General features: G+C 43.5%; 1 protein-coding gene across 2 annotated transcripts in view; it reads right to left on the bottom strand.

Annotated features, from left to right (window-relative positions):
- Positions 1-19,064, bottom strand: part of acbd3 (acyl-Coenzyme A binding domain containing 3) — a 92,003-nt gene that overhangs the window by 49,890 nt on the left and 23,049 nt on the right. For both annotated transcript variants that reach the window (XM_063040600.1, XM_063040601.1), the window contains exon 2: positions 1,213-1,354. In XM_063040600.1, the coding sequence (XP_062896670.1) occupies positions 1,213-1,354 (142 nt within the window). The remainder of the gene's footprint in view (positions 1-1,212; positions 1,355-19,064) is intronic.

Below are 19,064 nucleotides of genomic sequence, written 5' to 3'. Positions count from 1 at the left end.
AGTGTTGATGAGAGGTTAATCTTTCTTTGCTCTCTCTTCATAAACTGCTATTGTGCAGGATGTTCACAGCAATTTACTGTTGATAGAATTCTTTAATAAGAAAGAATTTCTTTAAAGTTTTGTAATGTTAAAAAAAATTAACCAAGAGAAACAAAATGAAGACAAGGACTAGTTTAATAAGTCCTGCAATCAGCTGCATGTCTGCTGATCAACAAAAAGCTTGATCACAGTTTTAAAGGTGCGTTGGTACAATTTTATTGCACAGAAAACAGATGTTCAATTCAGTATGGCCTTCATAAACAGAATAATTTACACACAAAATATTTTCAGTCCATTACCCAAAAGGCCACAACACATTAAGTAATCTGGCCCCATTACTTTTCAGGCAGCATATTTAAGATCCCCAGCAACACACAAAAGCTGAAGGGACTCAGCAGGTCAGGCAACATCTATTGAGATAAATGACTAGCTGATGTTTCAGGTTGAGACCCTTCATCTGAAATAGGTCAGTCCAAATGAACTGCTTCAACCCAAAATGTTGACTGTTCATTTCACTCCACAGATGCCGCCTGACCCGTTATGTTCCTCCGTCTTTTCTGCCTGCTCCAGGTTCTAGCACCTGCAGTCTCTTGTGTCACTATTTAAGTTCCCCACCAATATCCGCCATCACCCATTTAAACAACTGTCTTCAATTTAAGTCCCTATTTATTGAACTTTCTCTTAGTCATCTTCTAAGCTTCTCAAAATGACTCAGTCATCTATGGGAGTTTTGAGGTAGGTAACCAAAAGTTTGGTCAACAAGTTAGCTTTTAAGGAGCATCACTGAAGAAGAATGATGTTCCAAATATCAGAGCTAAAGGCCAAGCCACTCAAAGGCGTAACCAGCATCCAGAAGAGATAAAAATGAGGATGATTAGAAAATTCAGTGAAGGCTAGATTAGAGCCTTAAATGGAGGAATTTATAAAGCAGACGATTAACCGGAAGCATTTAAAAGACACATAATACCTGGCTATTTTTGTGGGTGCATCTAGCTTATTGCTCTGGAGAAATCCTTTACTCCCTCTTGACTCTCAAGTTTTTGTATTTTGCCTTAGGTTCCTAATGAAATTTCCACTTATATTTCTGAATGCCCACTAAATTGGAAGCTACTAAAGAATGAAGCTGAGAGTGTGCAAGCCTGAAATAATCGTTGAGAATCAGGTCACAATTACCTCCTGTCATTGCCAAGTACATCAAAGAAGCCAACCTCTGGACAAGAGTCAGGACTATAGGGGCCGACAGAAATCTGTTTGTGCAGAGCGACAAGCTTCAGTTTTTCTTCATATGTTGGGTGAAATGCTTTTCCATCTTTTTCTGTAAATGGAAATATAAAAGGTTAGAATTCCTTTTAACATGCTGCTCTAAATTTCCTCACATTTAGATTGATAGAGTAATCTAGCATTTCATCCACATAGCCAAGCTCCCAGATGGGTTACCAATGTTTCCTTTAGAAGTCACTATTTTACTGGAGATTCTTCGTGCTTTAGACAAAAGCCACCGAGGTTACACCTGGATTCCGAAATAGCAGAATACAGTTGATGTTTATTATGTGAAACCTGGCTTATTGATACAACCTAAGCTTTAGTACACTGCTCTTACTGATTCCACCTAAGCTTTAGGTACACTTGCTCTTGGAATCAGATTTCTGAGAACAACTCAACACCAGGGGAAAAAATTAGCTTCTGCAGAAACTCAGTGGGTCAGGCAGTATCTATGAGGGAAATATTCAGTCACTGATTCCACTATCTGCCCCCACCAATCACATCCACCCACCTGACCCCATCCGTCAATCACCCTCCGCACCTGGATTCACCAATCACTTATAAGCTCTTGTCCCACACCACCTCATCACTCCTTTATACTGATCACCTCTCTTCTTACTGTCCAGATGAAGGGTCTCATCCCAAAATGGAGATGGCCCATTTCCCTCCAAAGATGTTAGTCGATCTGAGTTTGTCCTGCAAGCTCATTTTTTGCTCCAGATTCCAGCATCTGCTGTATCCATGTCTCATAACCCGAGGAGATCCAGTTTCAGTACTACTTGACTTCAGAGCAATTTTTGATGTTACACTCACTGTAAACAGAGTAACTAAATGCATAAGGGAAATCTAGATCAGCTGATGGCTACCAGGGGAAAGCTGCAGCGTCAATGTCTCCGACGTTGAGTCAGGCTTTGTGGCTCAGAGCACAGACCAGTAGTGACAGGACATAGGGAATTCATTGGTTAGAGAAACAGACACGAGAACAAGATTCCCAGATGGTTTGTTGTCACCTAGGTGCCAAGGCCAGGGACACCTCAGGAGGGCAAGTAGCCAGGGGTAGTCCACATAGGCAGGAAGGGTGACAAAGCGAGCTCAGGGAGTTCGGGGGATAAGCTAAAGAACAGCACCTCAGGATTGCTATCCGTGCCACACATTATTGAGGCTAGAAATACTGTAGGAAAAGAATACAGTTCAACATGTGGCTAAGGAGATGATGCAGGTGGGAGAGCTTCCGATTTTTGGATCACTGGGCTCTCTTCCATGTGAAGTGGGACCTGTAAAAACAGGTTTATACCTGAACTTACAATAGCAAATTGTGAGTACCACACTACACTGACAGCAGGAAATGAAAAGCTTGTTCGTAGTCATCTTCTGGAGGGCAGCGAGACATGGGTGATAAATACACTCTATGCCAGAAAAACTGATAGCCCAAAAATATTTTTTGTCAAATAATTTCTGAAGACTCTCTATATTACAGCAATTCAATTTATGAATGTTTTAAGAATTTTCACTAAACTGCCATTGACTCTTACAGCCATGTGTTTTTATCATGTGATTTATGACACTATCTTTCACAATGATGATTATTGTGTATGTCTCTATATAGGGTTACAGAATACTGAAATACTTAAATGCACTTTGCCCTGAATTTTCTCACTCCAAAGATTTTCCAGTAATACATCAATTTGCTAAATCTAAGATTGACTGTAATTAGCTTACTATTGAAAGTTTGAAAAGTCTCAACAGTAACTTGGTATCTATCAGAACCCTGAAAACTATCCAGAGCTGAAAATTAGGTTAAGGTTAAATTGGGGAGGATGCCGAGTGGCATGGCTCAAAGCTGGAAAGGCCTGTTCTGTGCTCTATCACAATAAATATATAAATAAAAGGCCTGTTCAGTGCTCTAGATAGATAGATAGATAGACAAACAAACAAATAAATAAATAAATAAAAGGCAAGGTTTGGACAACACATACAAAATGTAGCAGAAGACCAGGCAGCTACGGGAAAGAGTAAACAGTCGACGTTTTGGCAGAGATCCTTCATCAGGATTACAAAGAAAAAGGAGAAGTTGGAGTAAGGAGATAGGGAAGGGGATGAAGTGCAAGATGGTTCACAATTCTCTGCAACTTCTTGTGGTATCAGGCAGAATAATTGCCACAGCAAACAGTGATCTACATCTGGATGGGACACTTTCTATGGTGTGTGACGGGACCCTGGATTACCGCTATTAACTGTGCTTTTGAAAAGAGAGAGAGAGTTATTTACCACTGACATTTTGTTTTGAAAGAGAGAGAGAGATACAAAGACTAACTGTTGGACGGTCACTTTAAGGCACTGGTTAACTTTTGGATTTCTGCTGAGTTGGAGACAGCACCGAGCAGCTCGTAAGTTGCTATGGTGACCGAGGCCGCGTTATTAAATGGACAATTAATGTTATGATTTTCTGCAGGTTGTTGACATTCCTCAAGGACTTTTGCCTGCTTGCATTTCTTTCACAGAGAGAGGAAGGAGGAGTTATTTGAATGACAGTTGATATTCAGTATGGGAAGATAAAATAGGAGGTCAGGTGATAGACCTCAGACACATGTTTGGACAATGAATGAGCATTGTTGTGCCCACAGAAAAAGTGGGTTTTGGAGGATCGATCAGTCACTCTTGCAGTGGAAAGAGGAAAAGGGTTGACTAGTGGGGAGTTGTCCATGTGTCCACCTTCCCCTGGGGGATAGCTCCACCACAGAAAACCGGTCCCCTTTGCTAAAGTCACAGTCGGTGACTTTTAAAGGATTTCGAAGGACAACAAGAAGATCGACGGCGTCAGCTCACCTGAAGACTCAAATCTCTCCCTCTCCATCACTACTCAACTAAATACCACTGAAATGAACTTTACTCATCATCGTGAGACTGTATCTTTTTACCCGTAGACTTAAAGAAGCTTGGTTTTTCATACATATATATTCCACACTTACTTTTATGTAATCATTGCTAACCTGTTTGATTTATCTACATTTATATCACTGTATTGCGTAGTTACTAATAAATGTTATTAGTTTATAGCAATATTGGACCCCAAAGTGTTTTCTATTTCTGCTGGTTCTTTATTCCCGTCATGAGGTTCGTGACAGGTGCATCTGTAAAACTTGTTATATATTATAATGGAATCATAAGGATTGAATGTTGTAAACATGCATAAAGATAGACAACATCTGTTCAAAGAGGAACTGAGAGAATGTTTCAAGTCAATGATCTTTCATAAAATGTATTTACAGTTTAGGAGGAAATCAGACTGTCTTTTCACACTAAGATGATCCCCAGGGATTGAAACTACTTTTTCAGTCCCACAGTAATTGTTAATGTCTGCTCCACCCCCAAAACTCTTAACAACTCATTTTCTCGCCACACAAAGGTTTTAAAACAGAAGCATCAAACACTTCTAGCTCGTCACGGTTATCTGAGGCGTAGATATGTATTATTGTTGACACATATTGTGTAATTACAACAGTATAGGGCAAAGCAACACTACATTTAGATTAGATTAGATTCAACTTTATTGTCATTGTGCCAAATACAGATACAAAGCCAATGAAATGCAATTAGCATCTAACCAGAAGTGCAAAAGAATAGTATTACAGGTGCACATTCCTCTATCCAAAATTCTGAAATCCTAAAAGCTCTGAACACCAAAGTTTTTTTCGCCAACAGCTGACGTCACTCAGGTGTGACATGGCAGCACTAGTAGAGGCCACCAGATGTCAGCTGTGGCTCAACGCTCGTACTGGTTACACGTGCATTTGCTGTTCGCTGATATTTTGTGTTCACTGTTGATCTTGTGTTTAATTTCACTGTGAAAATGTCAAAAAGCGCTGCAGATACCCCTATGGGTAACAATGAGAAAAAGAGAAGGAATCTTCTCTATCAATAACGCAGGAAGTGGAGTTATTGCAGAAGCTTGATCATGGTGTGTCTGTGCAGTGTCTTACTGAAGAAGATAGTGTCGGAACTACCACTGTATATGATTTAAATAAAGACAAGTTACTGAAGTTTTATTGTGACAGTGATGTTCTACATTTATTCCAATAAGTCATTTACCATGTGTTTGATTTGGTTCGTTTGAAGCTGTATATTTTTATGTTTTATTGAATGTTTTCGTTGAAGATAAAATTTCTTGTCATTATTCCCTAAACAATACAGTATAACAATTATTTACATAGCATTAGGTATTATAAGTAATCTAGAGATGACTTAAAGTATACGGGAGGATGTGCATAGGTTTGATGGCGCCGCTGGGTCCTAAAGTCCACCACACTGAGACAGGTTAAATAAGGGACTCGAGCATACGTGTTTTTTTGTATCTGGGGGCGGTGGGGGGGGGGGTCTGAAATCCGAAAAATTCTGAATTCCAAAATGCAAGTGGCCCCAAGGATTTCAGATAAGGGATTGTGGATCTGTATTTACAAAATAACTGCAAATAAAAAGTAAGTGCTACAGCACACAAATATAAAAGTACTGAGACAGTATAATACGGATGCAATACTGCTTAGTGCTATGATATGAGGTTCAGCAGGGTCACAGCCTCAGGGAAGAAGCTCTTCCTGTGCCTGCTGGTGCGGGAGCAGAGACTCCTGTAGCACCTACCGGATGGGAGGAGAGTAAAAAGTCCATGGTTTGGGTGAGATGCATCCTTGATAATGCTTTTCACCCTGCCCAGGCAGCGTTTATGGCAAATGTTCTCAATGGTGGGCAACTGGGTGCCAATAATCCACTGGGCAGTTTTCACCACACGCTGGAGTGCTTTGCGGTCCGGTACGGGACAATTGCCATACCACACTGAGATGCACGGTGAGTATGCTCTCAATGGTACAGCGGTAAAAGTCCATCAGTATCCTGGGACAGAGGTGAGCTTTCTTGATGCTCCGCAGGAAATAAAGGCGCTGTTGCGCCTTATTGATCAGGATGGAGGAGTTCAGGGAACAGGTGAGATCATCGGAAATGTGGACACCAAGGAATTTGAAGCTTAATACACGCTCCACTACAGTTCCGTTGATGTAGATGGAGACATGAGTGTGGCTCCTAGCATGCCTGAAGTCCACAATGATCTCCTTGGTCTTCTGGGTGTTAAGGGCCAGGTTGATATCAGCACACCATGCTGGACCTCATCCCTGTAGGCCGTCTCATCATCCCCTCTGATCAGGCCAACCACAGTGGTGTCGTCTGCGAACTTGATTATGGAGTTAGGACCATGTACAGGAACGCAGTCATAGGTGAACAGGGAGTACAGAAGAGGGCTCAGCACACAGCCTTGAGGCACGCCGGTGTTCAGGGTGAGAGTGGAGGAGGAGAGGTTGTCTAACTTAACTGATTGGGGTCTGTTAGTCAGAAAGTCCAAGGTCCAATTGCAGAGGGATGAACTGATACCAAGCTGGTGAAATTTGGCAGCTTGGAGGGGATCACAGTACTGAATGCCAAACTAAAGTCAATGAACAGCATTCTGATGTAAGAGTTGGAGCTGTCCAGGTGGGTCAGGGCAGAACGAACTGCCGTGGAGATGGCGTCCTTTGTAGACCTGCTGCTCTGATAGGCAAATTGATGGGGTCCAGGGTAGTGGGCAGACAGGATTTCAGATGTGACAGAACCAGTCTCTCAAAGCACTTTGCAATTATGAGGGTGAGTGCAACTGGGCGGTAGTTATTCAGGCCCGTGGCAGTGGAATGCTTCGGTACTGGCACGATGGTGGCAATCTTGAAGCTTGTGGGGACAACTGCCTGGGCCAGGGACAGATTAAAAATGTCCATGAAGACCCCAGCCAACTGCCCTGCACAGACTGAGCACACAGGCAGGTATTCCATCCTAACCAGCTGCCTTCCGTATATTCACCCTGCTCAAGGTAGCACAAACATCGGAGGTGGAAAGTGAGAGAGGCAGTTCACCAGGTGGGAGATCTGCTTTGAGGGTGACCTCCTTGTTCTCTTGGTCAAAGCAAGCGTAGAAGTAATTGAGCTCATCAGGGAGGGAGGCAGAGCTGGAAGGGGGCACAGTACTAGGAGGTTTGAAGTCTGTAATGACCTGTATGCCATGCCACATGCACCGGGGGTCCGAGGAGTTGAAATGCTCCTCAATTCTCTGTTTGTATGTCCGTATCCTACAGCCTGAGAAACATTGCAGCAGAAACATTCATTACATTTCACGTCACATGCCGGTGATAATAAACCCGATTCTGATGCTGCTTGGAAGTTCTAGATGAAACAGTATGCAAGCTCTACTTTCCTTTCAAAGACAAGTGCAAGTCTGGACAGTAATAAACCATCTGTACCAACTCCACTGATACCCCGAAGCAGATGGAGTTCTCGATAGGTAGGCTACCGAAAGCTAGAAATCTCACCTGCACTCCCCATTGTATTGCATATTGGCTCTACTAACTTCATTGCTCTAGTGACAACATTTGAAATTCACTTCATTGGTTGCAAGACATTTCATAGACACAGTGCAATAATGATAGATTTGGGTGGGGAGCCTCCAATACATCCGATGAAATGGGGTTTCACTTCTTTACCCATGCCATCATCATCATCATCAGGTGCCATGCCCAGTTTGAGCTTTGACTGCCATGGCCCACACACTCCTGTTTCGGGTCAAATGGATCAATTCATTGGTATTCATTTCCAGTTCTCTGGCTGCTGTCTCCATCATCATTTGTCTTTGTCTTCCTCTTGCTTTCTTCCTTTCAATCTTTCTCATAATTACCATGCATTCTAACTCCTCTTTCCTAATCACATGTCCAAAGAAGTTACGTTGCTTTTTCATGATCTCATACATTATTTCTCTTTTTGTGTTTGCTCTGTTCATGACATCCTCGTTAGATACTTATTTCGTCCATGATATTCTTTGCATCCTCCTCAAAAACCGCATCTCTGCTGCTTCAATTTGTTTCATGTTGCTAGATATTATCCAACATTACTGGATAAACGTAACATTTCAGTACTCTGAGGCAGGTTGTCATGCCTATATTATAATTAGTCTTCATTCTCGTGTCTTTTGCTATCCCTATTCTCTTTTGATGACCATGTTGCACCTGCCATCTGATGTCAACCAGCTTCCTAAGTATCAAAAGTTCTGTACTTGTTTTATGTCTTCCCCGTTTATTCTCAGCCTGCAGACAGGATTCTCCTTCTTTTTGGATATCACCATACATTGTCTTTTTGTAATTGATAGATAGACCCATTTTTGCACTTTCTTCAACAACTATATCAATTAAGTTTTGTAGTTCTTCCTCCGTTCTTGCAATTAACAGTGTCATCTGCATATCTGAAATCATTGATGTTTTCACCGTACATTTGTTGATATCAGCAGTTCAAGAAGTGTGTTTATTTGAGATTTTTTTTCTTCATGAAAACATTTCCTCAGTACCTGATGTGGCAGCAGAGCAATAAAGCACCACAGGCCCTTCAGTCCAAATAGTCCATGCTGACACAGTGCCCATCTACTTAGTCCCAACTTCCTGCTGCAATCCCTCCAAGCCCCACCTCTCAAAGAGCTATCCAATTGCTCTTAAATGTATTATACCTTCCCTCAATCACTTCCTCTCATTCCAAATACTCACCACCTTTTGCATGCCTAACTGTTTCTTTTAAACCTTTCCCTTAACTATGCTCCTTAGTTTTCGACTCCCTATCCTGGGGGAAAAAACTCTTACCATCCACCTTAGCTGTGCCCCACACTTTTAAACACTATTATAAGCATGCTAGTGTTCATCAGTCAGCAAGTCCCAGAGTTGCAAAGGACACTGTAAAGATGCAAGTCTTTGTTTTACGAGGCCAGTGATACAATTATGCCCTGACTGCATCTTGCCAACCAGTTGACAGCTAATCTATTACATCAGCGTAACTTAATACTCAGCTACCGTGCAACAATTCCAAGTGTATTTGTGCCCAAAAGACAATACAGGCAGACACTCAACCACTGTGCCACAATCCTAAGCGTATGTATGTTCAAAAGATAGTACAGGGTGATACTCTATTGTTAGAGCCCTAAAATCTTCACCTATCCAAGTCAGGGGTTACAGATTAGCTGCTCAATGAAATTTCAATTTCCATTATTAATTTGTTGAGGAAATGCTTTTATGCTTCTCTTAAAAACTAATGCAGTCAAATATAAAAGAATACTGTACAGTTTGGGTGAATACAGTACAGAATTGAATTTACTAACATGTCAAACACTATCCTACACAGAGGGCTGAACCACGAGTATGCAAATTAACCTATGGGGGAAAGAGGAAAGAGAAAAATAGAGTAATTAAAAGTATTTACATTTGGTACTTATCTGGTCACTTGCATAACACCCAACAACCGAATGTTTGGAAATTTGAGAGAAAGAATTACATGACCCCCTGTTCTGCAAATCTTTGACAGCTGGTAGGTTCTTTTGGAAGAAAATTGGGAGTCAAGGAGAATGGAGTCACAAAAGTCAAATTCGGACAGGTAAAATGGCTTCTTATCCAAGAATGTCATTTGGAACACACTGGATTGCAGCTAACTTAGCACTAAATCCTGGAAATTCCTGGCTCAGTTGTACATCACTTTCCTATGAACTGCCAGATCAAGCAAATTTAGACCGTTTGCCTTGGAGTGCAGGAGACTGAGGAATGAACTAATAGATGCGTGTAAAATCATGAAGGGCACAGATAAGGTGAGTGAACACAGCTCCTCCCCCCCACCCCCGCCCCCAGATCAGGGGAGTTAAAATTAGAAGGCACTGGATTAAAATAAAGGGGGGGGTGTGGGAGGAGGAGGAGTGTATTTTAAAAGGATATGAGAGACAACTTTGTCCCCCACACTGTTAGAAGAATCTGTAGTGGCAGGTACAATAATAAAATCTGAAAGACTGCCTGCTGCACTGTACTTTATTCTGCATTGCTGTTTTCCCTTGTACTACCTTAATACACTGGAATAATCTGTATGGATGACATGCTAGACAGTTTTTCACTGTACCCCAATACAGATGATAATAATAAATCAATTGATATGTAGACAGGCACATAGGTAAGAAAGGTTCGAGAATATGGGCCAAAAACAAATCAGACTAGCTCAGGAAGGCAACTTGGTTGGCATGGATCAGCTGGGCTTCTTCCACACTGTATAATTAATGACTAAACAGTAATCAAAGACCAGACATGGATTGTAAGAAACAGCTCAGAGAAATCAGAAAAGACAGCCAATTTCTTCTTTGCCACAATCAAAATTCATGGCAAGGCTGATTCATTAACAAAAAAAATGCTGAAGAACCATCAAGCCAGAATGGAAACAATAGAATTCTCAGGAGATTCCAACTCCATCCGGCTTTCAAATTGGAAAATGGAACTGCCATCCCAGAACACTGAAAACATTTTAAATAGGTCAAGTGACTTAGAGTGGCTGAGATGTACCATGTCATCTATATTTGCCAGGTCAAGCAAGATTTGATGCCCTTGAACCAGAAATATTCATTTCCAAAAAGGTCATAGGCAGTAAAATCAGACTCTGAGTGGGAACTAGTTCATGCACTTCAGAATCCATAGAAAGAATTGGCACAAGGGAGCAAATTGAGAAAGTCTATAACTGGGTGGAGATGATGAATGGGGATAAAATTTGTTACGTACCCCGTAACTGGGTTGCCAAACCAGCAGAAATGGATCACTCAGTTGGAGTCTGGATTACTAGAACTAAGAAAGTTTTATTAAAGAAACAAGCAACACAGTAATCGAAAGGATAATAAATGCAACAGTTCAGCAATGATAACCACACATGTGCACAGAATTAAGATAACAGCATCAATCAAGCTCTATCGTTGTCTAGGGGTAAATGACCAAATTTCAAAGTGACTCAAAGTTCAGTCCAGTTTAGTAGTTCAGTTCGCAGTAATCGTTCCCATGGCGATGGACAACGTGGGGGAAGAGAGAGAGGGAACAGGAACAACTGATCATTCAGCACGGCTTCACTCACAGACCGGCGATTTTGGGCGGGTCCTTGGTGATGTCACCTGAGGTCACCGACTGTGACCCCTCCTCCAGATGCGATCGATCCTCTGCAGTGAACCCGGCACCCAGGCAAGGGCGGACACACACCGGGTTCCCGCTGATCGTACCTTTCCACCCTGGCCGTTGTCTGATACTTCTCACCGACTCGTGAGAGGCGTACCGCTTCCAGGGTCTCGTTACCTCGGGTGTCGTGTGTCCTGCCTTAGAAAACCGGTCCCTTTTTATCCCCCTGCTGGGGTATCGCCTGTCCATCACTTCAAACAGTTCAAGGTTCAAAGGGGGGAGCCGCTCCAGACAGCTCTCTCTCCCGTCCCTTCATTACACATCTCCAGACGCTGCTCCATTGTTCCTTATCTCTCCTTCCCCTGAGGGCAGGTGGCAGACCACTTGCTGATGTCACTGATGCTAACCCAGGCCAGCAAACATCTTAATTTTATGTGTATTCTCGTCACACTTCCCCCCTTTTAAGGATTTTTACCGGGAGGTAAAAATTACAAACATGAATACATTATTTGATACATACACAAATATACATCTTTATCAGCTATTTGGCTAACACAGCGAGTTTGAAGCTGTCAACACCTTGACAGACAGTCATCACATTTTCTGTTCCTTTTACACGTGCTATTAATAATCCCTTAGACCAGGCTCCAACTCAGCAAACTTCATAGTGGCCAAAAACACTGATGAATTGCGATCAATGTAACCTCTCATTTGGCTTTTTCCCGGACCACAATAACAAGGGTCGTCCCATTCCGACTCAGTTTTCTCTCGCAAGGGCTTAGTAGGAGGGGGACGGGTATTGACCGCAGAGTTATTGCAAAACTTCCTGCAGTACCCCACCATCTCCAAGAGCCTTCTGAGGGCCCTCTTGTCTGTCGGGGTTGGGAGGTCAGCGATAGCCTGCACTGTAGCTTGCATCGCTGCCAGCTGCCCCTGTGTCACCACAATTCCCAGGTAAGTGACCCTCGTGTGGCCGAATTCATTTTTTTCAAGGTTCACTATCAAGCTGGCTTCAGACAGCCGTATTAAATTGCCAATACACACCTCTGTGTTCATCAGCCCTTTAGTCACTGAATTACTCATTATATATCGGTGTTCTTTACTAGGCTGCCCTATTGTAACAGACATCACCCAACGTCCCAGTTCTTTGCATTTCCTCAGGACAATCAAACACACGGGTGCGAGTCGTTTAAGTACTTCTTCTAAAGATTCGCTTTGTTCGGGGATTAAGGGAGAGACCTTATCAGTAGACCTGGCTAGAACAATAGCCTTGTCCCATCTGATCGATCCCATACTAATCTTTTCAAAATGTTTTTTTTCTCTTATCAGGGGGCCCCTAGCTTCATTGATTTCCACGCTAACACCGACTAGGTTTGTTAGCATATCAAAAGCCGGTGACCGTCTCAGTTCGCGTCGGTCATGATCAATAACAGTTTTCCCCCTGGGCAGCCGGTAAATCTCTTTCATGATTCCACCAACTGTTTCCTCCAGCACCGCAAAATGTCCACCGGGGGGTACCTCGTGGGCCATGTTAAAAACCTCATCCCCATAACTCTTTTGCATCACCCCCCATTCCTCATCTGCGGGTACTGTACTTGATTTCCCTTTCTTCCTTAGCACTTCCTTCTCCACACAATAGTCTACTAGTTCCCTTGTCAAGGCTGTGTCAGAGAGAGCGGTCTATGCCACAACCATCAGCCCCTCGTCTCGCTTCTGCATCTGCACAAATTCTTTCCTGGCTACTGCTACGTTCGTCCCAGCTCCCTCACTGCCTCTTGTTTCATTTCGTTCCGTCTTTTCACTTTCTATTTCCCCCCCGTACAGGGTGGGCAGAAACGTTTCAGCTAAATTTATGTCGGCCTCTGCAGCTTTCCTCGCCATCCGCCGAGTTACTGCGCAAACGGGATAAACCTGCGAGTCCACGGGCGGGGCCTCCATGCTGGCAGGCTGACTTGTCAGCCTCACGGCGGGGAACACAATTCCTCCGGCGATGTCATTACCGAGCAAGACTTCCACGTCTTTCAACGGTAATTCGGACCTCACCCCGACCGTGACTAGTCCAGAGACCAGGTTGCTCTGTAAGTGTATCTGGTGCAAAGGGACTGACTCTGTCCCTTCCCCAACACCTTTGACCTCTACCTCCCCAGTCTGGGTCTCTGAGCTAAACTCTAATACACTCTTCAGTATTAGTGACTGACACGCTCCCGTGTCTCTCCAGATCCGCACTGGAACTGGTTTTAACCCCTCCTTCACTGACACCAGTCCGGCCGAGATAAACCTCTCGCGCCCTTCCTGGACTTTTTCAGACCTGTCCTTCCCTAGCGGTTCGCTTAACAGCTCGATACAGCCATTCCAAATTTCCGCTTTTCCTTTCCCCGTCTCCTTCCTTGGGGCAAAGCACCTGGACGCAAAGTGTCCGGCTTTCCCACAATTATAACAGACGACCCCAGGAGACTTCCTACCAGACTGCTCCCGGTCTACCTTATCCTTTTCACTAGTCCCCGGCTTACTTTCTGACTTTTCCGGCGGACTCTCCCCGCCGTCCTGACTACCCTTCTGGTAGCCTTTACTCGGGGCAAACTTCATTTTATGCGTCAACGCATACTCATCCGCTAACTTAGCAGTTGTGGCTAACGTGGCTGCCTCTTTCTCATCGAGGTAGGGTCTCATACCCTCAGGGACACAACCTTTAAACTGCTCAATCAGGATCAGTTGTAGCAGTCTGTCATAATCCCCCTCTACCCCCTTCGAGGCGCACCAACGCTCACAATATGTCTGCATCTCACGGGCAAACTCCAAATACGTGCGGTCCCACTGCTTCCTCGCATTCCGGAACCTCTGCTGGTATGCCTCCGGGACCAACTCATAAATCCTGAGGATGGCCTCTTTCACCACCTCATACCTCTGGGCATCTTCCGCGGACAAAGCTGAGTAAGCTTCTTGGGCTTTCCCTTTCAGTACACTCTGAAGTAAAACAACCCACTTATCCCTCGGCCAGTCCTGACTTATAGCCACTTTTTCGAAGTGGAGAAAGTACCGATCCACGTCAGTATCGTCAAATGGGGGAACCAGCCTAACCTCCTGGGTCGCCCGGAACCCTCCACCTTGGTTCGGCACGAGCCCCTGCTTGGCCCTTATCTTTAACTTCTCCAGCTCAAATTCCCTTTCCCTCTGTTTCCCTCTCTCTTCTCGCTCCCATTGCCTCTCTTTCTCCTCTCTCTCTAACTGTCTCTCTCTCTTTCTCTTTTCTTTCCAACTGTCGTACCCGGAACTCGTGCTCGAGTCTCAGTTTTTCAAGCTGTACCTGTACCGCGTCTCCAGCAGGTTTTTCTCCAGCTCACCTTGGGGAAACACACCTTTAGATACATAGTGCTCTACAATAGCTCTGTGTATCTCCTCTCTCCTCATTGTCGACTTCACCTTAGCAAGATTCAACCGTTTGGCCACAGCTATCAATTCCGATTTCCTGGCATCCTCTAATGCCTCCAAGGTCGGCGCCTTTATAAGTTCCTCAGCCTCCATTTCTGCTGTTTGTCTTTTCTTTCTTTCGGGAATTTTAACCCAATCAATTTACTCCGTCCCAAATTTAGCGTTCAAAATCGCGGACGAGAACCCCACTTATGTTACGTACCCCGTAACTGGGTTGCCAAACCAGCAGAAATGGATCACTCAGTTGGAGTCTGGATTACTAGAACTAAGAAAGTTTTATTAAAGAAACAAGCAACACAGTAATCGAAAGGATAATAAATGCAACAGTTCAGCAATGATAACCACACATGTGCACAGAATTAAGATAACAGCATCAATCAAGCTCTATCGTTGTCTAGGGGTAAATGACCAAATTTCAAAGTGACTCAAAGTTCAGTCCAGTTTAGTAGTTCAGTTCGCAGTAATTGTTCCCATGGCGATGGACAACGTGGGGGAAGAGAGAGAGGGAACAGGAACAACTGATCATTCAGCACGGCTTCACTCACAGACTGGCGATTTTGGGCGGGTCCTTGGTGATGTCACCTGAGGTCACCGACTGTGACCCCTCCTCCAGATGCGGTCAATCCTCTGCAGCGAACCCGGCACCCAGGCAAGGGCGGACACACACCGGGTTCCCGCTGATCGTACCTTTCCACCCTGACCGTTGTCTGATACTTCTCACCGACTCGTGAGAGGCGTACCGCTTCCAGGGTCTCGTTACCTCGGGTGTCGTGTGTCCTGCCTTAGAAAACCGGTCCCTTTTTATCCCCCTGCTGGGGTATAGCCTGTCCATCACTTCAAACAGTTCAAGGTTCAAAGGGGGGAGCCGCTCCAGACAGCTCTCTCTCCCCCGTCCCTTCATTACACATCTCCAGACGCTGCTCCATTGTTCCTTATCTCTCCTTCCCCTGAGGGCAGGTGGCAGACCACTTGCTGATGTCACTGATGCTAACCCAGGCCAGCAAACATCTTAATTTTATGTGTATTCTCGTCACAAATTGAAGAAACAGTGCCAGGGTGTAGTGAATACTCATGTTGTGGCAAAGCTGACAATCTTTCTTACAGCCACTCATTGTGCCTGGAAATGTTAATTGAGGCATGTTTGTCAACAACTGAAAACTTAAAGCAATTTTATTCAAGACAGTGAACACAAATTCTCACAGGCAAGGTGGTAAAACTGAAATAAGAAATGAGAAATGTCTCTACCTAGCCTATTCAAACTGCATTGATCCCCAGCTAGTCGTCGTCGTCATGGCTATCCCTCGAGGTCAAGGGTGATGGTCTTCGCTCTGTTGTCTACTTACGGGCTCTCAAGAGGCTTATGTAGATTATATGATTATTACAATCTGCAGAGACCTTTCTGAAGTACTATATTTTTAAATTGTATCTAATACAAATGTATTTCATAGAAGTGAAATACATTTTCAAAAAAATTCTCAAGATAGCACCAGATAAATTTGCAATATTGACAGGAATCATAATGATTAACAGAATTCCAATGCAAGTTCAGTTTGCTGTTTCCTCTCAAAACATTTAACAATGTTTCTCTCTTCACAGATGCTACTGGGGTTGTTGACTATACAATTCCTTAAGAGAACCAATTCAGCTATGTCTTTTGCTTCACCTGTAAGATGAATGTACCCGTGAAGTATCAGCTTAGCTGATCACTCTGTCAGCTCCAAGATACCGACTATGCGATCAAATTACAGCCCAAGCAGCAATAAGATAGAGAGACACCATCGGAGGTATGGACGTAGAAATATAAAGATTAACTATAGAATGTCACTTGTATCATTTTCCACATAGCATACAGTATCATAAGACATATAAGCAGAGTTAGGTCATTTGGCCCTTCGAGTCTGCTCCATCATTTCATGTCTGATCCATTTCCCTCTCAGTCCCAATCTCCTGCCTTCTCCCCGTATCCCTTCATGCTCTGACTAATCAAGAATCTATCAACCTCTGCCTTATATGTACCCAATGACTTGGCCTCCACTGCTGCCTGGTTCCACAGATTCACCACTCTCTGGATGAAGATAGGCCTCATCTCTATTCTAAATGGACATCCCTCTATTCTGAGTCTGTGTGTCCTTTAGTCTTAGACTCCCCCACCATAGGAAACATCCTCTCTACATCCACTCTTTCAATGAGATCCCCTCTCATTCTTCTGAATCTCAGTGAGAAGAGGTTTAGAACCACCAAATATTCCTCTTACAATAAGCCTTTCAATCCTGGAATCATTTTTGTCAATCTCCTTTGAACCCTCTCCAATGCCAGCACATCATTTCTCAGATAAGGGGCCCAAAACTGCTTAAAATACTCCAAGTGAGGCCTCACCATTGCCTTAAGAAGCCTCAACGTGATAGCCATGCTTTTATATTCTAGTCCTCTCAAAATGAATGTGAACATTGCATTTGCCTTTCTCACCACTGACTCAACCTGCAAATTAACCTTTAGGGAATCCTGCATGAGGATTCCCAAGTTCCTTTGCACCTCAGATATTTTAAATTTTCTTTGTATTTAGAAAATAGTCTACACTTTTATTTCTTCTACCGAAGTGCATGACCATACAATTCCCAACACTGTATTTGATCTGCCACTTCTTTGCCCTCTCTTCTAATCTGTCTAAGTCTTTCTGTAGCCTCTTTGCTTCCTCAACACTACCTACCTTCATATTGTCTAATAAAACTTGGCCACAAAGCTATCAATTCCATCATCCAAAACATTGACTTATAACATAAAAAGCAGCAGTCCCAACGCAGACCGTGGAACACCACTCGCCACCAGCAGCCAACCAGAAAAGGCTCCCTTTATTCCCACTCTTTGCCTCCTGACAATCAGCAAATGTTCTATCCACGCCAGTATCTTTCCTATATGGGCTCGAAGCTTGTTAAGCAGCCTTACATGCGGCACCTTGTCAAAGGCCTTTGAAAATCCAAGTACACAACATCCACTGATTCTCCTTTGTCTATCCTTTCTGTTATTTCTTCAAAGGAGTCCAACAGATTTGTCAGGCAAGATTTTCCCTTAAGGAAACCTTACTGACTACAGCGTATTTTATCATGAGCATCCAAGTACCCCAAAACCATATCCTTAACAATTGACTCCAAGATCTTCCTAACCACCAACGTCGGACTAACTGGCCAATAGTTTCCTTCTGCCTCTCTCCCTCCTTGAAGACTGGAGTGATATTTGCAATTTTCCAGTCCTCCGGAACCATGCCAAAATTCTCGAAAGATCATTACAAATACCTCCACAATCTCTTCAGCCAACTCTTTCAGAACTCTGGGGTGTATACCATTTGGTCCAGGTGACTTATCTACCTTCGAACCTTTGGTTTCCCAAGCACCTTCTCCCTAGTTATGGAAAATTCACTCACTTCTGCTCCCTGACTCTCTCATAATTCTGGCATACTGCTGGTATCTTCCCCAATAAAGACGGATGCAAAATACTTACTCAGTTTGTCCACCATTTCCCTTTCCCCCTCCCCCATTACTACCTCTCCAGCATCATTTTCCAGTAGTCCGATATCTACTTTCGCTTCTCTTTTACACTTTATGTAACTAAGAAACTTTTGGCATCTTCTTTAATATTATTGGCTAGCTTACCTTCGTATTCCATACTTCCTTCATGTTGGTTTCTAAAAGCTTCTCTCCATCATAAGCCCTCTCTGGCTTTTCTGTCGGCTTTGACTTCTCTTGTCAGCCACAGTTGTGTCATCCTGCCTTTGGAATACTACTACTTCTTTGGGATGTACTTATCCGGCGCTTTCCCAATTGCTCTCAGAAACTCCCGCCACCACTGCTCTGCCGTCATCCCTGCTGATGTTCTTTTCCAATTAATTTTGGCCAGTTCCTCTTCTCACGCCTCTGTAATTCCCTTTACTCCATTTTAACACTGATTCATCTGACTTTAGCTTCACCTTCTCAAATTGCAGGGTGAATCCTATCATACTCTGCTCCCTAAGGATTCCTCAATTCAGTTCCAGTTCATTGCACAACACCCAATCAAAAATAGCTGATCCCTTAGTGGGCTTACCACTAGCTGCTCTAAAAAGCCATCTCACAGGCATTCTACAAATTCCTCCACTTAGGATCCAGCACTAATCTGATTTTCTCCAATCTACCTGCATATTGAAATTCCCCATGATGATGGTAACATTGCCCCTTCAATTTGGCAATGTACACCAATACTGTGTATGAAGGCTGATTTGATGCAGTGGAAATAATCAAATTCTCCTCTCAAATAAGTATCATCTGTTCACTGGACTGAATCGAATAAC

Source organism: Mobula hypostoma, chromosome 2 (assembly GCF_963921235.1).
Source record: "Mobula hypostoma chromosome 2, sMobHyp1.1, whole genome shotgun sequence".
Classification (NCBI taxonomy): Eukaryota; Metazoa; Chordata; class Chondrichthyes; order Myliobatiformes; family Myliobatidae; genus Mobula; species Mobula hypostoma.
The sequence above is the reverse complement of the archived record's forward strand: the minus strand, read 5'-3'. Positions and strand labels throughout refer to the sequence as shown.